The 13,199-nt window shown below is 38.5% G+C and overlaps 2 protein-coding genes across 4 annotated transcripts; one reads left to right on the forward strand and one right to left on the reverse strand.

Annotated features, from left to right (window-relative positions):
* Nucleotides 1–26: 26 nt before the first annotated feature.
* Nucleotides 27–4,100, reverse strand: TPRKB (TP53RK binding protein). Its single transcript, XM_064656271.1, has 4 exons — nt 3,777–4,100; nt 2,916–3,038; nt 2,464–2,637; nt 27–1,633 (listed from the first exon to the last, which is right to left on the reverse strand). Exons 1-4 carry the CDS (start codon nt 3,915–3,917, stop codon nt 1,547–1,549), a joined length of 525 nt encoding a protein of 174 aa, XP_064512341.1. The 5' UTR covers nt 3,918–4,100; the 3' UTR covers nt 27–1,546.
* Nucleotides 4,101–4,154: 54 nt separating this feature from the next.
* ALG10 (ALG10 alpha-1,2-glucosyltransferase) lies at nt 4,155–12,391 on the forward strand. Of its 3 annotated transcripts, XR_010430906.1 has the most exons (4): nt 4,155–4,319; nt 4,653–4,850; nt 7,439–10,005; nt 11,979–12,391. XR_010430906.1 is itself a non-coding variant. In XM_064656267.1 (3 exons), exons 1-3 carry the CDS (start codon nt 4,155–4,157, stop codon nt 8,492–8,494), a joined length of 1,419 nt encoding a protein of 472 aa, XP_064512337.1. In that variant the 3' UTR covers nt 8,495–12,391. The 3 variants fall into 3 exon arrangements, 2 of the variants coding, with proteins under 2 accessions (XP_064512337.1, XP_064512338.1); XM_064656267.1 differs by having other exon boundaries at nt 7,439–12,391; XM_064656268.1 differs by lacking the exons at nt 7,439–10,005; nt 11,979–12,391 and having other exon boundaries at nt 4,653–6,143.
* The last annotated feature ends 808 nt before the right edge of the window (nt 12,392–13,199 follow it).

Genomic DNA, 13,199 nt, shown 5'->3' on the forward strand with positions numbered 1-13,199 from the left:
TGTTCCATGTACCAACTGGACTGTCAGAAAAGGAAAACAAGTCTTTTATTTTCCATGGTCATTCTCACATCCTGATGTTACACACATCTTTTTTTAAAAGATGCAAGCCCTTCCAAGCTCCATTTTTTACTACTGCCTCACATTTCCCTTTAGAGAGGATGATGCATTCTGTAAAACCATCTTTAAAGCAAGAAGTCAGCACAGCGATTTCTCCCAAATCCTTTCTTTTGATAAACCTTGGAATTCCTTTGGTACTTGGGAACTAAATTTGCCATTGGTCTGGTTGGTAAGAAAAAGATGGTATTTGTACTCTTGGGTTTAAACTGAGGGAAGACTTAACCAAAATCAAAATGCAAAACACAAGCTAGGGATTTCCATAATTAAACAGAAACACAGACAAAAGTAGGTCTATATGTCAGTTCACTGGTCTGTTTACTGTATTGGACAACATTTCAACTCTAACTCAGACTTATCTGACAAAATATATTGTTTTTCCAAACACTACCTGTAAGAATGTGGGGCATACTCTTCCAAGTATCTTGTAAGGACACAAATCATAATAACTCAGAGAACGTTAGGAAAAAAAAATGCAGACAACTACACAGTTTTAGCACATCCCAGAAAAACAATACAGTATAACAATAACAAACTATGCATTTCTACCTAACTAGGACAGTAGTTTTACTTAAACAGGATGCCTGTGTGTGATTAAATGATACTCATGCAGGGCTCTTGCACCTAGTGACTACTGGAAAATCAATAGTCTTCCTACTTCCCTTTGATGGCCTTTCCTAACACCAGTTCAAAAAAAACCAAAACAAGTTCTATGATCTTTTCAAAAGGCCGTGTAAGTTGTATTGACAATTTTAAGTGAATAAATGTATGGTGCAAATTTGTCTGTGAATTCTGCACCTGGAACTAGGCCCTAGGAAGTCAGCATCACCGTGCATACTCCAGTGCTATAATGTAAAAGCACCACTCATTATCCTTTAACACCAACACTGAAGTGCTCTATACCATTAGCACAAGGAGGCAGATGCTGCTGATAGTTTATGGAAACTTTCCTTTTTCTAGTCCATCAGCAACACTTGGGCCATAAAGACACCTTTTCTGGCAGTAGTATCCTTAAAAGAGTATCATCCATCAGGTGTACCAAAAAAACAAAACGGGGAGGGTTAATAAAAATTATTTAGAATGTTTGAATCCTGTCTGGGACTGGCAAAACATTGTTGATAAAAGAGAAAAGTAAGTAGAGATTTCCAATCCTTCTGTTTATGTTCAGCTTAGAGCACTGGCAATTTTCCCTTGTCAAGAAAAAGGACAGAAATACCAACGGCAAATTCTGCTTTGCATGGTAGAATTGGTCTCTGTGCTTAGAACACAGATAAGATTACTAAGCTTGGTATCCAAGCTTGGTTAAAGATCAGATGTCATCAAACTACTCAGTACTATTCCACTTTCTCTGAAATGCAAGATGAACTGCAATGAAGTGATTTTACACCTTAAAAAGTCCTTTTTCCTTTTAAAAAAATGTATTTCCACATTTTCATAAGACATCTTTCGTTGACATTCTGCAAACAACACTATCCAATAAGGTGCTGATTTTTTCTTCTTGTGGAGTAACTTTGTATATCTGCAGAAAAAAAAAGAACAAGAAAAACAGAAAAGCTGTATAAGGAAGGAAAAAATTATCACATAGCTTCTAAAAATATATACATACATGAAAAAATTTTCCCCTCTCCGCCATTCTTACATTGGAAATTCCTATCTTCTTGTGACTGCAAGACAAAATCGGGACTGAGGAACCAAGCAAATTCTGAAACTGCAAGACTAAGGAAATCAAGAAACTGAATGAGAGCAGCACTTTTTGCTCCACATGTTAAATGCTATGATTTGTCCAATTTTATGCATGTGTCTCCTATCATTACTTTGATGGACACGATGAAGATGATTTAAGTTACTTGAATTTTATCATGTAGAACACACATGCTCCAAGATACCTATCTAATCTGTTAAGAGCACATATGCCCTAAGACAGCTCCTAATGGCTAATCAGCACGTTTTTATTTTAGCTACCCATACTGGGGCTATTTATGTGCCTAAGATTATGAAACTGTTCAGGACTGAAATTTTTAATTAAACAGATATTTGACTGAGAAAACAGGAAGCAAAAGTGCCTGAATGGTAGGCAGCAATCTGGAATTGATTTTTATGACAATGATAATAATTTGAAGACTTAAACTTTGTGACGTTGAAGTGTGACAACTAGAACTTGTTTCAACTAAAAAAATTTAAGAAACAACTAATCAAGGTTCACTGGAAACTAAAGAAATACAGATCCTAAGTTAAAGAAATACAGATCCTAAGTTAAAGAAATACAGATCCTAAGTTAATTATGTCCATTGATATTTAATCAGACAATTAAATAAACTATCCCTTTTCTCTTCTCTTTTGGCTACATACCTTTTTAACTCTGGCAGTGTCTGTTAGCTGGGGGAGTTCATCTAGAGAAACCTGTTGGCCTTCCACTTGTGATGCTATATCTTCCAGATTTACAGTTTTGTAGCTATCCAGCAGAACAATGAGTACGGCTGTGTCACTGTCTGAAATGCCAAACTTTTTAAATGCATCTGAAATCTGAGAAAAGATAAAAAACATAAAAATATTATGAGTCACTTTCTTGCTACATATAAGCAATCTTTTTAGTTACTGGGTCAAACACACCAAGAGTATAACTTGACAAATGTTTTACATTAATGCAATTCTGACAAGCTACAAACAATAACAGCGTATTAGTGTTATTAAAAATAACAGTAACTTCTATTACTAGGCAGGTAAACTCTGAATTTTAGTTTGGCTGTGTGGATCTTAGTAAGCTCTCGCAAAAAAAAAGAAATGTATTCAGTAAATCTTACATTGTTGTTTGGTGAAAGGTTGAAAATGATTTCTGCATAGAGAGTTCTGGTCTTCATTTTATCTATCTCTTGTAGATGTACTGCTTTGTTGGCTGCCACGAGAATTTGAAAAGGATCTACAATCTGTAAAATACAACAGAAACCATTACACATAAATTTAACATACTGTTTATGAAAATCTGAAAAAACTCCTGACCACTTAATTTTGATTGCCTAAGTCTGCAGTCATAGAAGTGAACAAAACAGTATCCTCCTCGTTATTTTAGTAATTCTTGCTCTTCTGAAGTCAATGTGTTTCTTTCCTGCATGAGGTAATACTTGTCATAAAAATAAAGATTACCCTCTCTCAATCAGGTTACTGAAATCTTCTGAAAAAAGAACCACGTTAATGAATCTTTTGTCAATAAATTGCCAATTACTTTTCCCCCCTTCCCTAACTACTGCTTTACTATTCTAACAAAAAAAAAGACTAGATTCTGAAACTAGTTATGGGTTTAAATGAGGAAAAAAGGGTCCAAATAGTACATATTTGACAGCATGAAGCAAGTAGCATTGCATTTTACACATGAAGTAGATTTAAATAGCTCCACCAAGTAGGATGTGAAATTAACCAAGGCCATTGATTTAGTAGGATGTGAAATTAATTGTTTTGGCCAATCCTGCCATGGCTCTTTTTTTTAAACAGAGGAACCCTTACGCTGTAGGACACAATAATGAAATCAAAGAAGGGTGTTTGAGCAGAGCGTGGAGGAAATGTAACGCAAATAAAGTCGTGTGACAGCGACTACAAGCACAGGTCATTTTCCCCTGAGCTCCCACGAGGATTTCCACGCAAACAGGACGGCACAAAGGCTCACTCACCATGGCAGGGTTTATCAGTGCTCCTTCGAGGGATCCTTCCATGGCTTTTTTCCGTAGAGCAGCGGCATTTTTCACGTGTCGGAAGAGAAGCAGCCTGACGCTGTAGTTAGGGAACAGCTCCAGCTGGTGCGTCCGCTCCATCCTGGGGACACGGAGAGGCGCCCGCTTGTCCCGCCGAAAACACGGCTCTACCAACACCCAGGCATTCCGACCGGGGGTTTCAGCTCTTCCCACAGAGAACCCCCACGCGTGCGGGCCAGAGGCGGCCGCACTCCCCACGCCCCTTCCCGCCCGGCAGCTGCCGCGGACGGGACGCGCCGGCTCCTCCCGCCGTCCCTCCCCGGAAGGGCGGCCTTTCCCGGCCGGCGCGGCGGCGGCATGGAGCGCTCCGAGGCCTACGGCTTCTCCGGGGCCATGAGCGGCGCCTTCCTGCTGTCCTGCCTGCTCTTCGCGGCCATCAGCCGCCGCCAGCGCGGGCCCTACATGGACGAGGTGTTCCACGTCCCGCAGGCGCAGGCCTATTGCCACGGCCGCTTCCTGCAGGTCAGGATCCTCACAGCATCCCTGCCGCAGCAGCGTAGCTGTCGCTCGGAGTCGGGGATGTCTGAACGCAGGGGCTCGCCTGCCGTCCTTGTTGCCCGAACCCTCGTTTTGTCCCTTGGTGGGGCAGCAGCGCCAGGGCACACAGCGTTCAAAACCTTCGGTGTAATAATGCCACAAGTCCGCTGAACAGCCGGGCTGACAGAGCGGGCCGTGGCGCGGGTGGTGTGCCCCAACCATCGCGCGTCTCTGGCCCCTTTTGTGGGAGCTGCTCCGTAACCCTCTCCGTCTCTCTGTCTCTGTGTCTGTCTGTCTCACTCTCTCTCGGCCGTGCAGTGGGACCCCATGATCACCACGCTGCCCGGCCTGTACCTGGTCTCGGTGGGAGTAGTGAAGCCCGCGGCGTGGCTCCTCGGATGGACCGGCAGCGTGGTGTGCTCTGTGGGAATGCTCAGGTTTATCAACCTCCTCTTCAGCGCTGGGAACTTCTATTTACTGTATTTGCTTCTGTTCAAGATCCATCAGAAGAATAAGGTATGGTCAAAGTAAAATAGTCTTATGCAGTTGTACAAGCAACTTTGATGGCTTAGTATATGTCCCCTTCACTACATACTATATACCTGAGCTGTCCTCAGTTTTATATGACTGCTGCCACCAGTTTGGCCAAGGAAGCCCATTCCTTTCCTCTAAATTTTTTTTTAATTTCTATTTTTCTCACTCAAGGTGCAATCCGCTAAAAATTTACTCTTGCACATAACTATAAGGAGTCCTGTTGAGAGAAAAGTTAGTTAGTATGGGTACAGACTTAATATCCAAATGTCTGAATGCTCATCTAGTTGGAATTGCTTAAGACTCTTCATAAACCTTCAACTGCAGAATCCTGCAGCCCTGTGGGCTGTGTTTAAACTAAGATCAGTTCTTTAGAACGATACGAGGCTTGATGTCAGTATTTAGAAATGGAGAATAATTCAAGTTGCAAAAAACTGGAGAATGATTGAGGGTGGAATGGACCTTAGGAAGGCCACCCTCTACCCCAGCGAAGGCCAGTCTTGAAATCAGATAGGTTGCTCAGGACTGGAGCCTGGAAAACTCTCCATGGATGAGTGCACAACCTCTCTGGGCAATCTGCTTCATGACTGACTGGCCTCACGGCGAAAAAGATTGTCCGTAATTCCAGTCTGAACTTCTCATTTCAGTTTATTCTTGTTGCCTCTTGTCCTCTCACTGCGTACCACTTTGAGAGCCTGGCTCTCTTTACTTGATGACATCCTAGGTGTATTGGTAGGCTGCTGTTTGGTCCCCCCAGGCCATCTGTTTTCCAGACTGAACAAGGCCAGCTCCCTCAGCCTCTCCTCTCAGGGCAGGTTCTTCAGCCCCAAGCTGTCTTGGTGGTTCTCTGCCATTACAGTTTACTAGGGCTTTTTTTTATCAGGGCACAAAATTGGACATGGTATTCTAGGTGCAGCCTAACAAGTAGAGTAAAGAGGGATAATAACTTCTCTTGATCTACTCTTGTTAATGAAGTCCAGGAGACTGTTGCTCTTCCTTAATGCCAGGGCGTGCTGCCACCTCATGTTCACCTTGCTATCTGTGAAGACCCTCAGGTCCCTTTCCACAGAGCAGCAGCCCCTCATTGTGGGGATTTCTTCCTTTTCAGCTGCAGGCATTTGGATTCGTCCTTGTTGAATTTTGTAATATTTTTGTTGCCTCATTCCTCCAGCCTGTCAAGGTCAATCTGCGTGGCACCTCTGCTCTTTAGCAAATTGCTTGGTCCCACCCAAGTGAAACGCAATAGCATCAACTACAAACTTGTTGAGAGTGTACATTTGCTGCATCAACTACAGACTTGTTGACAGTGTACATTTGCTGCATCAACTACAGACTTGTTGACAGTGTACATTTGCTGCCTTCTAGTCATAGACATTAAACAGGACAGGTCCCAGTATAGATTCTGTGGGTACAGTGGGATAGTTATTACCTGTCTAGCTGTCCACACATCCAGACCATAACAGTTCAACTTGGATACAAAAATGCTGTATATTTAAGGTTCTGGAGAATACACCACTGCAGTAGGTAAATTGTTTCAGTGGTTAACGGTCTATTCAAATATCTTTAACTTTAGTAAAGTTATTTAGTGTTTGACTTTTAACCTTAAAAACACTTTTTTCTATTAAGAAAATTTCTTTTGATGTATTTTCTTACAGGAGCCTCTTCATATTTAAGCACATCCACTCTACAGAATTGGATCAGATCCAATAAATTGTTTCCATTTTCAGAACACTTAATTTTAGACTTGGAAGTGGAAATATAAATGTAGAAGAAGGGTTTATGACAGTAGGCTAAGCATTGGGAAATGTAGTGGTATTTTTGACACTTCTTTGAGCTCAGCATTTTGTCTGTTCCTCTTTTCTGTAAGGTGGTAAGTGGCTATTTCACCCCACGCTAAATCATTCAGAGACATCATGCAGAATTTTTTAATGTTGTGATTTATGTTGCATCATGTTGTGAGTGGGATAATTAGGAGGAGTTTTTAACTGCATGGTCTTCTTCTATCTTTTTTAAAGTTTCTTTTCTAACTCATGAATTATAATGAGGATAAACAATAAAAGCTTCACTGTAGATTAGAAACTTGGAGCTGACCACTCGTACTGGGTTCAAAAGAGGTGATAGTAGAGGCATAGAACGGTGCTGTCTCACAGATAAGCAGAATCCGATTATGAGATTGCAGGGGCATAAAACATTGATTTTATTTCCTTTTGCCCATTAGTGTAGCTCTTTCATCCTAGGTATGGGACCAATTATGCTCCCACCGTGATTTTAATGCCACAAATATGTGCACACCTGACATACAAAAGAAGTTGGTGTATTTTTGTTGCCATGTTTTTAAGTCACCTGCAGTAATGTTCTGTACTTTCACTTGGATTTTAACACTGTGTAGTCCAATACTATGTTAACATATCAGGAGGTTAACAAAACGGTACTTGTGCAGTAATGGAACCAAAGAGCATAGGAGATATTATATTGTGTTAACAGAATTCTCAAGAATGATACAAATTTTCTTCTAATTTGTTATTTTGTTTTGTCTGACATTGGCTAACGGTATTTTTCTGCTTCTCCTCTAGGCTGTGTCTGGCTTCCAGAGAATCTTGTCTACATTAATTCTTGCAATGTTTCCCACCCTTTACTTTTTTACATTCCTTTATTATACGGATCCAGGTTCAGTATTTTTTACTCTCTTTGCCTATTTAATGTGCCTTTATGGTAACCATAAAACATCAGCTCTCCTGGGATTTTGTGGCTTCATGTTTCGTCAGACAAATATTGTGTGGACAGTTTTTTGTGCTGGAAATGTCGTGGCAGAAAAGCTAAATGAAGCCTGGAAGACTGAATTACAGAAGAAGAAAGATGAAAAGATTTCTTCCAAGAAAGGATCATTTTCAGATTTGACCAGAATATTGCAGTTTCTTATTAAATATCTCATATCGCCTAAAAACTTACTTACACTTACTGCTTTAACTTGGCCGTACATCATATTAGTAACTGTCTTCTTTGGTTTTGTTATCATCAATGGTGGAATAGTTGTTGGTGACAGAAGTAGCCATGAAGCCTGTTTGCACTTTCCTCAACTGTTTTATTTTCTGTCCTTTACTGTTTTTTTTTCATTCCCTCATTTATTGACCCCTACTAAAATCAGGAAATTCCTTCTGTCATTGCGAAAGCACCCTGTGCAGTACGGCTTAATCACCATCATCTCTTTATTCCTGATCTGGAAATTTACCTATGTTCATAAGTATTTACTAGCAGATAACAGACATTACACATTTTATGTCTGGAGAAAAGTGTTCCAAAGACATGAGCTTGTAAAATATGTATTGGTTCCATTCTATATATTTGCTGGCTGGACTTTTACTGATACACTAAAATCAAAATCGATATTCTGGATCTTGATGTATTTTGTGTGTTTATTAGCAGTCACAGTTCCTCAAAAATTGCTAGAATTTCGTTACTTTATTTTGCCATTCTTAATATATAGGCTCAATATTCCATTTCCATCTATGTATAGACAACTTCTGGAGCTGGCTTTTTATATTGTAGTAAATGCTGTAACTTTTTATCTTTTTCTAAACAGAACATTCCGGTGGGAAAACAGTGATGAAATACAGAGGTTTATGTGGTAACTTTTTTTTTTTGAATACTTTTACAGGTAGGAAAACCCAGTTCTATTTCAGGACTGGACTCTGAAGTGAAACAGTATGTTTTGCATCATGCGAGGGCTAATTTTCCCAGTTGGAATTGGGGAAGTAAGCTCTTTGCTTATATTCTTGCAGCTGAATGCGAGATCTGATATGTTATAATGTGAAGATACTCCATACATTGAATTTATGAGAATTAACAAATTGAATATGAGGAGAACTATGAGAACACCTTTCTGTAATAGATTTAAAATGAGGGAGATGTTTACAATCATTTTTCATTATAATAAAATATTATATAACATGCCTTTGAAGGTATGACAGTTTATAAGTATGTTTCAGAGGTTTCCCTTTAAAAAAAGGATTTCAAGCATTATGTTTATTTATCCGTGTGCATATTTATTCTTTGGATCAGGCCACTTCCTTCTAGGTGTCCTAATGGTCACGGTATGAACCACTACTAAAATACAATGTTTTCAAAACCTCCTACATCCCAGTGAATTTTCATTACTTTTTTGTCAGTAAATGCTTACTTTAGTTTTGCAAACAGAATGTAGGCTCTTAAATCACTGGAGCTTTTGAACATTTTATTTCAAACTGATATTTATAAAACACAGCGGAGGCTGTGTGCATGTACTTTCTTTGGGGAATAAATGTTACTGTACAACAAAAGGTAAATTGCAGTTGGTAATGTGACCTATTAGAAGCAGAGTCATTTACATATGTCAGACGAGTGGTTCCACAGTGGATTACAGCCCAGTGAATACTCTCTTAAATAATCAGGCTCCTATGTCCTGTGGTTGTGTACTCAGAAGTTTGTACTGAAATTGGCTCTGAGTGAGCTCCCAGGTTGAGCTGAGTGTTTCAAAGATCTTTGATGTGTAATCTTCAAGAAATACTAATGGCATTACTGAATTATTCTTTGAAATGTTTTCCATATTTATATATATCTAATGGGACTTGGGTGTATATATTTTGTTTTACAAAGGTAAAATACAATGTGTGTATCTCTCTATATATCTCTCTATATATATTTAAAAGCATCTAGTGTGCATTATCATCAGAATAAATGAAGGCTGTAATGGTTCCTGTCAGTAAATAACTTTGTTAAGACTCAAAAATATTTGATTACTAAAATATGTGGCAGGGGAGAGTGGTGTCCAAAACTTCAGGTACTGTGTAGCCTCTATAAATTCATTATTTTCCTGTAATGAAAATACTGCAGCCAAATCTATGCAAGCATACCAGATTATTGCCACTCAAGTCACTCTGGAATGGGATTGTTTCTCAGAAGGTCAGTACTGGGGAGTTACAGACTTGGATCAGTACTGTTATTCTTTTTTTTTACAATATACAATTTTTTTTACAATGTCCTGGCTCAATTCCTTCCCTGTACTAACACTATGATGAATGTGGTGAACTCAGATTATCCTGTCCAATGTCTTTGCAACCTTGTTTCTCCTAAGGAAACCCTAAAACCACTCTTCAATGAGTAGGTGTGTTTGTATTGAATTTGTTTGCCAGCTTACTGTTTGCTTCTTGCCAGCCCGGTAATTTGTTGCCAATGTGTGTTCCATAGGGAAAGCCATTTTCACTCACTCCCTATTTGCTTCATGAAGTTGAGGGGACAACCTGAAATGGGTTGCTTTTCAAGAATCCAGTGTGGTTCTTCCAATGTCCAGGATATTTTCTTGTGATTTTAGTATGATGGATTGGAAGGGGAAGTCTTGTCTGCCTTCTGCTTCCAATTTTGGTTTTGGATGCCATAGAAAAAAAATCTTAAGCAACGTTAAGAGCATTTGCCTCATAAGTATGACTTCATTTGTGCCCTGAAATACTACTACTGAGTTGGAATGGTAACGTGGGAAGCATGGGGGTCTGGCTAGCATTCTGAATTGTATTCTAGATCCAGAGTCTTTTTCTGGCTTTATGTAGAGGAGCAGGTGTTCATTCCCTTGGCAAAAAAAATTTCCTTGCAAAAAAAATTTCCTTGCAAAAATTCCTGTGCATAAAGTCCACAGGTATTTTGTCCGGGATGTCTGTTGCTACTTTTTCTGAATGCCTTTGCTCGTCAACACTGGTAAGAGATTGTTCACACTTCCTACTTTTGACAGAGATAGCAGCTGTGTTTCAGGTGAAAAGAACTGGGTTTAAATATTTGCAATTTTAAAGCATTTCTTTCGTAGAGAAAAGTGAATGCAAAAAGTCCACCAAAATTTAGAGCACAATACCTTTCTAATGAGCTCCACATTACAAGACATTAGAAAAATTACATGCAGAGAGATGTCTGTGACCTGTTGGGGCTTTTTAACCAATATTAGAAGATGGGATAATATTTTATCATGAGATTTATTACTATACTTAATTTAGAAATACAATTATTCTTAATGTATTTTGCTAATTTAAAAGCAGGCTGAGTTGATATAAGTTTAATTAAAGAGGAATGTCCATGAATTACTGAAGTATGAAAGGAGAATATAGAATAAAACTACGTTCTCACTTTTGCTGATGAGCCTCAGAGTGTTTGCAGGTAATATTCAGTGTTAGCCAATTCAGTCCAGAAATCAAGGTGGTTGTATCGTGATTACTCATAAAGAAAGGTGTCCAAATTCCATCAGTATCTTCTAGGACTTTGACAAATAGCTGTAGCACTGTTTAAATTCACTGAAAAATGGATTTTAATATTTTGCTCCTGAAATATTTCCATTGTAGTTATTTGTAAATTATTAGCTGTTTTCCTTAAAGACAGAGAGAAAGGACTCTGTTTATCCTGGTTTAAGTTGCCAAGGTCTTCTAGATTCAATAGAACCTTAATTGCTTACATTAGGTTAATTCCTCAGCAGGTGTCATTTGGCAATGAAATGTCTTACAACAGCATTAAAATGATCATTTCTTGTAAATTTTATTAGTCAGTTATTCATTTAGAATAAAATGACACTAATTTGTTGAAATATCCAAGGTAAAAACAAATAGCATAGCAAACATTTCCATAATGGCTGTTTAAAAATAAAGGCTCAGGTTCGGTTTTTCTCAGAAAGAAGATTATTTTTCAATAACTGTGGGAATAATAAAAACAGCTGAACAGTCACAGCATGGCTGAATTGTTTTAAGGTGGGGGAAAAAAAGACAAATAATTGGACAATTTTTTCTTTTAGTTATAAATAGGTTATTATTCGGGAAGATAGGAAGTTTGATAATAGTTTATGCCGTGAACTGTATTTTCTGATATTGGTGAGCATTCTGTATTTCATTCCTTTTAAGTTCTTTGACAACACATGTTCATGTTCAAAATTAGCAGGAATTTTATACCATAAGCAATGCTGAAAGATTTTTTAATCTGTTAATTTTCTAGAGCGTTGATAGATGGATTACTTCTGTTAAAAAGTAGGGGAAGAGTATTTAATAGTCTCTGAGGAGAGTTGGTTTTTGTCCTGTTAATACAGCTCTGATGGGTTTTGTTTTTCACAAGGTGGCAGTCCTGTGCCGTCTCGTTGGGCTGACCAGCTGCTTAGTGCAACGCTGCTTGAAATCATAACTTCAGGGTTTCCAGCAACACTCTTTCTGAGAACTAGGAAGCTTCAAGATCTCTCATGGCTGGTTGCTTGTTTTAGTAACTGGTTTACCTATAATATCCTTGGGTTTTTTAAATATATATTGTATGTTAAGTTTTAGTAGAAGAACAAGTTTTGCTCATCTTTAAATTGTCTTATTTTGACATTTTTTTCTGTTTGTTAAACTTTCAGGTCTGGTGTGAGAGAGCAAAATGAAACTTGAAAGCTTACTGTTGAAAAGTGTCATTGTTTTAAACAGTGTAGTTCCTTAGAAAGTTAGCAGATTTCCCTTTACTGCTTTATTATTAAATTTCATAGCATTCTTACTTTCTTCACGTATTCATTTTATTTATTGCTGTCTAAAAAGAAAAAAATGGAGGACAAATTGAGAAAAGCAAAGTAATTATGCTTTTGAGACTGATATATGATGATTTTCTGAAATACTCACTCTTCTTAGTTGGATGATGCACATATGAAATATAAATGCTCAAGTGTGTGTTGGCCCTGTAGTAGTTGACATACTGCATTTTAAATGCATCATCTAGTTTTGTGTAATGAAAAATTGTAAAGCCCAGTCTGTGAAAATTACTGCTTCCAGTTATCTCAAACTCTTTGTCTACATTCACAATCCTAATTTTTTTTCCTAAAAAACTATGCTTTCCTTACTAATCCCTTCTTATATAGGACATGCTTTTTACTTTCAATCCAGTGACATCTGTATGTCAGCTGAGGCATGTTTTATAGAAAAACATCCTTCTTAAAGTATGCTTTAAATGGATATGCAGGTATTTGGTTTTGCTAACAAACATCATTTAGCAAACAAAGATAATCTCTCCATGAGACAGAAATGCTACTCTACATAGCCACGTGTAGCTAAAATGCCCTTAATTTTGCCAGTTTTTGTGCTTAATCTCAAAATATGCTCAGGACCTCAGGCTGTTCCTTCAGCTTCAGGGATAATTGGGATACAAGGAACAGGAAACGAGGAAAAAGATTTGTACAGATCATTGTCATTGCAGTGCTGCCATAGCTAGGAGTCTGCAAGGCTACCAGGAGCAGAAATGAGTGGGTACTTTGGGGGGTTAGAGGGAACCACTGTATTTGGCAGTGCACTGTGGCTTGCTAAAGTATGCGGTGAT

Source organism: Pseudopipra pipra, chromosome 5, assembly GCF_036250125.1.
Source record: "Pseudopipra pipra isolate bDixPip1 chromosome 5, bDixPip1.hap1, whole genome shotgun sequence".
Taxonomy (NCBI): Eukaryota; Metazoa; Chordata; class Aves; order Passeriformes; family Pipridae; genus Pseudopipra; species Pseudopipra pipra.

Bases quoted from the DNA above. Each gene is read 5' to 3' on its own strand.
- ALG10 (XM_064656267.1), top strand. From the start codon at position 4,155: ATGGAGCGCTCCGAGGCCTACGGCTTCTCCGGGGCCATGAGCGGCGCC. The intron at 4,320-4,652 runs GTCAGGATCCTC...TCGGCCGTGCAG, and splicing joins GCCACGGCCGCTTCCTGCAG to TGGGACCCCATGATCACCAC. The intron at 4,851-7,438 runs GTATGGTCAAAG...CTTCTCCTCTAG, and splicing joins AGATCCATCAGAAGAATAAG to GCTGTGTCTGGCTTCCAGAG.
- TPRKB (XM_064656271.1), bottom strand. From the start codon at position 3,917: ATGGAGCGGACGCACCAGCTGGAGCTGTTCCCTAACTACAGCGTCAGG. The intron at 2,638-2,915 runs GTAAGATTTACT...ATCTTTTCTCAG, and splicing joins ACCTTTCACCAAACAACAAT to ATTTCAGATGCATTTAAAAA. The intron at 1,634-2,463 runs GTATGTAGCCAA...TTTTTTCTGCAG, and splicing joins ACACTGCCAGAGTTAAAAAG to ATATACAAAGTTACTCCACA.